The following is a 10258-nucleotide window of genomic DNA, read 5'->3' as shown; positions in this document are numbered from 1 at the left end:
TTAGGACATCGTGTGTGTGCTAGAGATGGGGTTCTGCTTGTAGGCCAGCAGGGCTTTCCTCTTGGCTTCAACATCTGATTGCATCACATCCCAGTGGGTTTCGTACCAGTCTTCGCTCCGACGTTCCTTCTTCCCGAACACAGAGAAGGCTGAGGAGTAGATAGTATCCCTAAGGTGGCACCATTTACTATCAATATCACTGTCATTTGGAATTGAAGTGATCATTTTCTCACTAAACGTGTCATGAAATCGTCGACAACTCTCGAAGTCGTTGATACAGCAGGTGTTGATGCGTGGGAGACCTTTGGTTTTGGTCCGATGTATTTTCTTTGTCATCAATCTCACTTTGCTACTGACGAGGGAGTGATCTGAGTCGCAGTCTGCGCTGTGGTAGCTCCGTGTGTGGAGAACACTGCTAAGGTCTGTACGCTTGGTGATGACAAGATCAAGTTGGTGCCAGTGTTGAGACCGAGGATGTCTCCAGGAGACTTTGTGGCGTTCTTTACCTTTGAAATAGGTGGTTGTCACACACAGACCACGATGGCAGCACAGCTCCAGCAGCCGCTGTCCATTATCATTCATCTTTCCCGTGCCTCGGTGGCCGAGGCAGGAAGACCAGGTGTTGTAGTCAGCTCCCACTCTAGCATTAAAATCTCCTAGAAGATAAAGTCCTTCAGTGCTGGGGATCCTGGATATCATCTCATCCAATTCTTCATAGAACTGGTCTTTAGTCTCTGAGGTGGAGCAGAGTGTCGGTGCATAAATGCTGAAGATGTTGATGAAGCCCACTGTTGTAGACAAACGCAGAGTGAGTATTCTCTCTGTCCCGCCAGTTGGTGGTTCAATGGTGGAAACCAGAGAGTTATTCACTGCGAAGCCCACCCCGTGCTGTCTTGGGTCCTCCTGTGACAGACCCTTCCAAAAGAAGGTGTAATTGGCTTCCTTGATAGAACCACTGTCTGCCAGACGGGTCTCCTGTAGACAGGCAATGTCAACATTTAGTCTTAATAGTTCCTTGTCGATAACCGCAGTCTTTCGGGCACCATTAATCTGTTCGATGTCGTTATTAAAACCAGGGCACATGGTTCGAACGTTCCAGGTTGCTAGCCGAAGAGTTGGAGTCTTCATTTCCACTTCTTAACTTCACCTTCTTACATTGTGTCGACGTCTTGAGACGTCGCTGGAGTGTCTTCTCCAGAGTGCTACGAGCCTGGGCTGATGTGAAATGGAGAACTTGTGCTGCCCATACGTCAAGTTCCCCCTCTCGGCGTTGCTGATGTAGTCCAAAGGAAAGGATGAACCAATACAATTTGGCACCAGCACAGCTGCAGGAGTTGCCGGAAGGTAACGCAATACGTTGCTCGACCGCCTTAGGGACTCCACTCCGGATTTCTGTAGGGTTTACTCCTTAGCCTTTTCTTCACCCGAAGATAACCACAAGGCAGTGGGACCACGTGGCAGGTGGTACTAGGTTACGTGGTACTAGTAGCAGGGTTGATTATTCCTGACCTGACCTATACTAAACACTACTCTCTGCTAGCCGTTTCGCACTTAAGTGTCAACATAATCCCGCGATAGAAGCGATGAAATTCACACGTTGTTTTACGTTTCTTTGACTCCAATAACGTCACAATTAAAGATTGCGTTGATTCCTTCAAATCCAATGATGTCACAATGGATGTGCGTCACTGCACACTGGTAAAGTGCGTTATACTGAGATCGCGCAACAGGTTGACTGCGTTTCCAATGATCCAGAGAGTGCACACGCTTGAACTACTAGAAGAGGGCTTACACAGTGAAAAATAGTGATGAAAACAGGGATGAAAACTCCTTCCAAAAGTCCAAGAATGAATTGATGGGGCGATTTAACAAAGACAAAAAAAAAAACACAAAAAACAAAAAAACGATGATAAGACCTTGAAATGTTGATCCAGTACAACAATTGACACGTCCAGGAGATTCCGTGAAGATGATGTTCTGGTAATCAGAATCGTTTTAAAAATACTCTATAGGCCTAAGAGTCACCCCATTATCACTTAATGTCCCGTTTTTAGGAGCTCCATTGACACACGCGCAAACTCAACCACGGTATCACACCATCATGAAGAGAAAAAACGGAAAGATCTTACTTGAAGTGTCCAGGCTTGACATGTGACAAGAATCTTGATGTAGGCTAAATCTACAAACCACGCTCCACGATGTAAATCCTCAAACCGCGATCCCCCGCACAATTCAATTCCCCAATGTAAATCACACGTTGTTTAACGTTCCTTTAACTCCCATGACTTCACAATTGAAGATAGCGTCGACTCCTGTAAGTCCAATGATGTCACAATGGAAGGTGCGTCACACCTCATAAGATTGCGCTCAAAGTTGGATGCGTTGCCAGGGATCCGGAGAGCGCATACGCCTGTTTCTAGGGCTTCAGGGAAAAACAGCGCTGTGATGACTTGAAAATCCTGTTGAAACTCCAAACTTGAATTGAGCAGGAAAAAGGTTAAAAAATGATGATAAGACCGAAAAATGTTGATCCAATACAAAAAGAGATATGCCCGGGAAATTCCTTGTACAAAGCCCTCGAAGATGATGTGTTTTGGTAATCAAAAGCATCCAGGAGAGTATGTAAATGATCGGTTTTTCAGGAGCTCTACCAACACACGTCCGAACACACCAACGTCATATGTATACATATACAGAAGTTACAACAGAGATAAAACGGTGTTCAGAATACCGATTTGCTATAACAGACTTACAACCAAAGAGATTATACCTATAGAGTAAGTAGTCGCCATACGCGTGCGTACAAATAGTGCGTCCAAAATTGAAGAGGGAGCGCACACTCAGCTCCTGGCACTGGATCTAAGTCTACGTTCAAGTCATATCTTCTCATATCATATCTGGAATGATATGTTTTTCTTCATTACACATTTTCATTTTCAAAATCACAATGTGGTTAATTGTTTACATATTAATTTCTACGATGATATCATATCATTAAATTTGAACCATTTGGTAGAATCCAGACCTTTTTGTTCTTCGCAAAATATACAGTGGGAACTTGGGTGTAGACTAGACAGTACTTGAGCATTATGACGTTTGTTTGGCGCAGTGCCGTATATACGGCACTGGTTTGGCGTACATTCCCACTCATGCCATAAAATCAAACAACATCAGCACCATTATGACGCTTAAAGGCAACCGGTCGTCGCAGGCGATTCGCAGCTCAGTAGAAAAGCACGACAAGCTGCTCCTCCCGTTATTGTACCCCCGTACGTACCGAATGCCGAACACGACGCTACGCAGCGCACCAGCGAAAACCAGATGGGGCACGAGAGCCGTGCGAGCCGTCCACTGTAATTTCAACATGGACGCCCGAATACCTACCGAATGGGGCCGAATGGGTGTACGCACAAAACCGCACAACAGCCATGCGCATAAAAATCTCTCCCGGTCGCGACACAACTGAGAGAGCTGTCGGGTGTACGTACGTACCACCGAACTAAAACATAGTGGAATGCGTGTCCCTATTCCCAACATACACGAGACCGTGCAGCCAAATTTACCGTGTTGCGTCGCCATCTTGTTAGGTCAATTTTTCCTTATATGGAGTGCACGCTTAGGCGCGGTCAGACTGGGCCACTGGTACGCGCGCGAGCAAGAGTACGCCGTCCAGTGGCTAGTGATTATGACGTAACAATGCACGTTTGTACATGACAATGGCCTTGCGCTTCGGATACATAGCCCGCAAACAGATCAAGAAGTTTGGCGGAAAGTTACGTGGAAAGTTTGCGGTCACACTGGCAAAACTTCGAGTTAAACTTCTCGATCTTTTGCCAGTCTGACAAAGTCGATAAAAAGGGTCCAGAGCTCGCCGAAATCATGTGTGCACGGGCGCTTTGTGTAGGCTGTATGGCGGCTATGCGGAGGACTCACATTAGTTCTTTTAACATGTTTGCGGCGTTTTTTTTTTCTTGCTGTTGAATTTCTAGATTGCTTTATTAAACCTAGAATTACATATGCACCGTAAATAAATCAAGTTTCTTCATTAATAAGCACTTTAATTCAGGCATAATGCTCGCCACTAAAAGAAGTTAGGCCCAGAGTTTCAGTTGCTCATCAAAAGCAGGCAAGATCCTGCGTCTGTCTTATTGCTTCATATCATCAGTGCTTCCACTTTTCAAGGTCAGTCCTCCTGAAATCAACATTAAAAAACTCCTGGAATTTACAAGAATATCCTGGAATTTTTCAAACCGGCTACAAATACATGATTAATTGTGAGCTGGGGGAGAGGGTCAATGCATGATACTCAATGATATGTGAGAGAGCGAGCTGATTTGTGTGTGTGTGTGTGTGAAAATTTGCCATTAAAATAGACTCAACCTTAAGTTAAGGAAAATTATTGATATAAATTTGTCATTTAAAATTTAAATAAATACAAACATTACAGTCCTATTAATTTTCAAAATTGAAAGGGGGGGGGGCATCCCCCAGAAAAAAAAAATTGAGGGGGCATGCCTCTCCCCCACTTTTTACAGTATATCCCATTTGAACTCCCCCCCCCCCTCAAAAGTACATTTACCAATTTTCTATGGCAAAGTCGAATTGGTGTACATGCAAATTCTACTCATTCTGTCTGTGCCTCATTCTCTCTCCCTCTCTTCCACTTTTTTTTCTCTATCTAAATCTCTCTCTTTCAGACACATATTCTCTTAGTGCATTTTTTCTTAGTCTCAGCATAACACACAATCTCTACTAATGTATACGCTGTTATTTTTGCGTAGATATTTTCGCTGACAAGGCTATAGACACTATTGCGAGACGTTTTTGCGAATTGACACCGATGCTTATGTTAATGCACTATTCACACGGCGCATGGAGACATTTTCTTTAAATCAATTGTTTTACTGCCTACCTGTACCAGAAGTAGCAGCTCAGGCTTGAGTTTAAGTTGTACTAAATCAGTAAATGTCAAATCAACATTTTTTTATCATGATTGTAAATGTACATAAATACAATGTAACAGTTGTAGCCTAGGCCTGTGTTATTGTTAGATCTAGAGTAGACCATCTGCATAACGTTAGGCCTGAAATATACGGCTAAAATGGACTTCAGTGAAAAGAACGGGTCGATAAAGCGGTAATCATTCATGGATGATGCCCACCGAGAATTACAGCTGTACCTACACCAATACCATTCCCTAATTGATTTATCGATCAAATTTCAGATTATGGCTATCAACACGTTAAGATGGACTTAATCAGACGTACGCCGGTACGATATATACGGTTTCGGGACCACGGTTTCATGGAATTTGAAACGCACCAAAATTTGGCAAAATGAACATTCATTTGTGGATTTGATCTTAATCATGGCATCATCAACATCATCCCCATCGATCATCATCATAAATTTACACACTGTCAGTGTCACTGTCGTAGGCCCTAGCTCTATCTAGCTATGGAACCTGATTGGTGCCAGGTAAAAATGGCAGAGGTAAAAATGGCAGGGGTAAAAATGTCATAGTAAAATGGCAGAGGTAGAAATGGCAGAGGTAAAAATGGCAGAAGTAAAAATGGCAGAGGTAAAATGTCAGAAGTAATGAGAGCGATTTCGTCAGAGGTAAACGTATGAAGAGGTTTTGAATAATGACCTATAGCCAGAGCAAACTGTATTTATCAAATTATCAAATCCAAATTGCAGATTTGAAGAATATTTATTGAATTATGTTTTAAAAAGATGACAGCACTCTCATTATTCTGATTTTGATTCAAGTGCAGTGGCGTAATCTGTCTGTTCAGAGGAATAATAAACCAGCTAAAAAAGAGCCTAATATAGGCCTATGGGAAATTATCATTATTATTATCATTATTATTATTATTACTAAAGGGGGTTTCAACAATGCTGTATAGCCCTTAAACAGTATAATCCTATACGTTGTTTCGCCCAATGAAGTTATCACACACACAAACACACACACACACACACAAACACACACACACGCACGAACCCACTTTTGGTATAAACATATACTTCTATACGCAGATATACAACATTTACTCTCACATACACACTCTTACACAAACGAATTCCGCTCACTTCCAGGCTAGTATATTGTCATTATTTTTCATTTTTTGAACTGTTTAGTGTGAAGAAGTGAAGGAGACATTGTCGAAGCGAACCGCTAATTTTTCACCTGTTCTATGGTATTTTCTCACATTCAGGTTTCGTAGGAGCCTTTATCTTTCTCACAAGGCCTGATCACGACATAATGTAGAAGTAAAAATACAAAACGCAAAAAAACAAACTACAGCTAGATGTATCGGCAGACATCAGTAGGCTCTTGCAAAACATTTCATTACATTGTTCAAAGATTTAGGAGTGATCCCTGAGGTCACTCCAAAATGAGTGAAAATGAACATTTTCACTCAAAATTCACTCTTTTTTGTATTCACTCCTTTAAGAGTGAATATTTTCACTCGATTTTTTTTAGAGAGAGTATGTAGCACAGGAGTGTAGGAACATTAGTAGAGCATTTTGTGATACCCCTATATATATATATATATATATATATATATATATAAAACATTTTCGTGTAATTAATGATTTGTTTAACCCCTAATTTGGGGGGAAATGGGACATCAAGCGCTGAGAAATGAGACAACCTGGAGAGAAATTGGATAACCATCATGACCAAAGTAGGATTTACATGTGCCGCGGGGAGAAATGTAACACTATGCCCTATTAAATTTCTCCCAGTGATAACAAAAACAGTAAAAGATCCCTGTCAATTTTTCATACCTGCATGTCTGTTATCTAGCAATTTTATTTTCAGAAGTTTGCACACTTATTGAAATACCTATTAACATAATATAGGACCTACGAGATCTAAGTTTGATATTTTACTGACAAGATACCTGTAGAGCTGTATGGTAGTCAATATGTCCTTTTTCAGGTGTACCGAGGCTCATACTGATATTATTGGATTGTTGACTTGCCGACCATTTTTCAAGTTATATACATGAGTTTATATTTCTCCCCGTGTCCCATTTCACCCCGGTCTCCCCCGTGCTTTAATTATTTTAGGAGAAGGCACGAAAAGCGCGTATTGCTAGAAAGGTGTCAGAAACATGAAGGAAAATAAAATCTCTGTCACTTTTACCTCGTCATCTTGCATTTCTACAACTAAATTTTTATCAATGACATTTTTTATCTCTGGCATTTTGACCACTGACATTTCGACCACTGACAACTTTACCTCTGACATTTGTTCCACTGTCTTAATTACCTCTGTCATTTTTACCTCTGCCATTTTTACCACTGCCATTTTTATCTATGCCATTATTACACCGAATTGAACATACCTCCTTGATCATACCATATACCTCCCGTGTTACCAGTGTGTGCGCGATTGATGAGGAAGTGGGGGTGGGGTGCGCGATATGACGCGTGCATGAACAATCGAAAATGAGAGAGTGGTTGGATCCACATAGCGTGCACTCCATATAAGGAAAAATTGACCTATCAAAATGGCGGTGGTAGCAAGTTTTGGTGGCTGCGTATTTCCTGGGTGAACACGCATTCCACTATGTTTTAGTTCGGTGGTACGTACGTATCTGGCTCCAGTCTCTGTTTATTTGCACTCTGGTGCCAATTTCAGCAATCTAAACAATAATATTTCAAAATGTCTGAAAATATTATATAACAATACCATAAATTATTCATATATTACGTTGATTAATATTTAGTATTTATAAATATGCTTTGATGTTGATTATGTGTCATCTGTGTTCATGTTCGTTTCCTTGTTTTGTCTGTGTTTCATGTTTCTCTGTACGCATTTCGGTTTCCTTTCTTCTTTTAGGTCTGCATACCCCCACGTAGCTGCTGAGTTAGGACCAGGCGGGAGGCCAGTTATTAATTCCCGAATGTTTTATATTCTAACCCATGGCTGACACAGTAAATTTTGCTTTTAATTCCTTGAATAATGATGAATTCAATAACACAGTAAGGCACTCTGAATCTGATCATGTAAATATTATCTTCAGATTATATGAAGATTACATATCCGATAAATACAATACCTCAGCACAAGAATTTGAATATAACTTTGACTCAAATGATCCAGTCCAGAGTCCATCGTGTGTTTACTTGACCGAAAATCAGTATAAAAATCGGATCACGAATACAGTTGATGAAACATTTTTGTTAGCTCACTTTAACATACGCAGTATCAATAAAAATTTTTATAAGTTGCGCTTACTCTTAGAAAACCCAGATCATAAATCTTGCTCCATCATAGGGCTAACAGAAACATGGTTGAACTCTAATATCAGTCATTCATTTTCTTTACCCGGATTCGAATTTGTATTTAGAAATAGAAATGAGAGAGTTGGTGGAGGAGTTGGTTTGTACATCTCGAAAAAATTTAAATATATTATACATGAGGAGATTAGTGTTATGAGCGATGTACTCGAATCCCTTTTTATTGAATTGATAAATCCATATGGAAAAAACATTATGATTGGTGTAATTTACAGGCCCCCTCGGTCGAATTTGAATGATTTTTTGACAGTTTTGCAGGATTTAGTACAAAATCCCATGATATCTATTAAAGATACATTTCTGATGGGCGATTTTAATATCGATCTCATGAAATGTAACTCCCAAAACAGTTCAAAAGAATTTATAGAAACATTAATGTCTGCTTCGTTTTTACCATTAATTTCCAAGCCTACCCGTGTCACCAGCCAATCGGCTACCCTCATAGACAACATTTATTGTAATGTTCTTCCACTTCCTGAGTCTGGTATCGTCCTCTCAGACATCACTGACCATTTTCCTATATTTTCTCAGGTTCCAATTAAACTGACTAAACAAAATAATTATTATAAGCGTCGTAAGATTACTGCAGATAATCTTACAAGTCTCCAAAACAGTTTAAAAGAACTTGATTGGTCTTCTGTATACAACACTACCGATGTCAATTTGTCTTATGATTATTTCATATCTACTCTTACCTCCGAAATCGATAACCATATTCCCCTGCGTAACATAAAAATAGATATAAGCAAATTCCAAGACTCCCGTGGATAACCCAGTCTATATTACGATCTATAAATAGGAAAAATAACTTGTTTTATAAATATAGATGTAATCCCACTGAAAAAAATAAGAAAAAATATGTTTCGTACAAAAACACACTTACCAAATTATTGCGTAAGCAGAAGAATTTTTTTATGTTAATCAGATAAGCAAATATAAAAATGACATTAAAAACACATGGAAAACATTAAAGAATGCTATAAATACACCTAACAATTCATCTAATATTTTTGAAGTTCGGTGGGGCAATGCCTCCAGCAACACTCCCGCTGGCATGACTGAAATTTTTAATGACTTCTTTTCTTCAATTGGAAAAAAATCTTCCTCAAAATATTCCTCTTTCTAGTAAATCTTTTAGTGATTTTTTAGATACACCTAACTCCAAAACTATATTCTTTGACCCAACATATAAAGAAGAAATAATAAAGATTGTTGCCAATTTGAAAGGAGGTAAAAGTCCTGGCCACGACGGAATTGACAACTATTTGATAAAAAACATAATTCCTCAAATAGTGGATCCCTTAGTACATATTATCAACTCATCGCTTGCAACTGGCCATGTGCCAAATAGCATGAAAATTGCGAAAGTAATTCCTATTTATAAGAAAGGGGAGAAGGATGATGTCAATGATTATAGACCCATATCTTTATTATCTTCTATTTCTAAGATTCTTGAAAGAATAGTCTACATCAGGACAGTACGTTTTCTTAAAACCTGCGACATATTTTCAAACTTTCAATTTGGATTCAGGGAAAATCACAGCACAACACACGCACTACTTGCCCTCATCGACAAAGTCACACACGCACTCGACACACTTTCACACACAATAGGTATCTTCTTGGACTTCTCCAAGGCCTTTGACACGATTAACCACGGAATACTTCTCGCCAAACTGTCTCATTATGGAATACGTGGAAAGGCCTTGGAGTGGTTCACGAGTTACCTATCAGAAAGATCCCAATTTGTACATGTCAACGGCTTTGACTCTCAAAGTAAAACAATTGCATGTGGTGTTCCACAAGGGAGTTTATTAGGCCCATTGTTATTCATTATTTATATTAATGATTTTCATAGATCCTCGGAGAAACTATCATTCATATTATTCGCGGATGACGCTAATCTTTTTTTTTTCCCACCCTGACCCAAATATCT

The 10258-nt window shown here is 39.8% G+C and overlaps 1 protein-coding gene across 1 annotated transcript; it reads right to left on the bottom strand.

Moving 5' to 3' along the window:
• On the bottom strand, window positions 1–1083 carry LOC140230182 (craniofacial development protein 2-like). The gene has a single exon (XM_072310366.1). It carries the CDS (start codon window positions 1081–1083, stop codon window positions 1–3), a length of 1083 nt encoding a protein of 360 aa, XP_072166467.1.
• Window positions 1084–10258: the final 9175 nt, after the last annotated feature.

This window comes from Diadema setosum, chromosome 6 (genome assembly GCF_964275005.1).
Source record: "Diadema setosum chromosome 6, eeDiaSeto1, whole genome shotgun sequence".
Taxonomy (NCBI): Eukaryota; Metazoa; Echinodermata; class Echinoidea; order Diadematoida; family Diadematidae; genus Diadema; species Diadema setosum.
The sequence above is the reverse complement of the archived record's forward strand: the minus strand, read 5'-3'. Positions and strand labels throughout refer to the sequence as shown.

What these genes read in the sequence shown, in the direction of transcription:
- LOC140230182 (XM_072310366.1), bottom strand. Translation starts at nt 1,083, where the DNA reads ATGTGCCCTGGTTTTAATAACGACATCGAACAGATTAATGGTGCCCGA.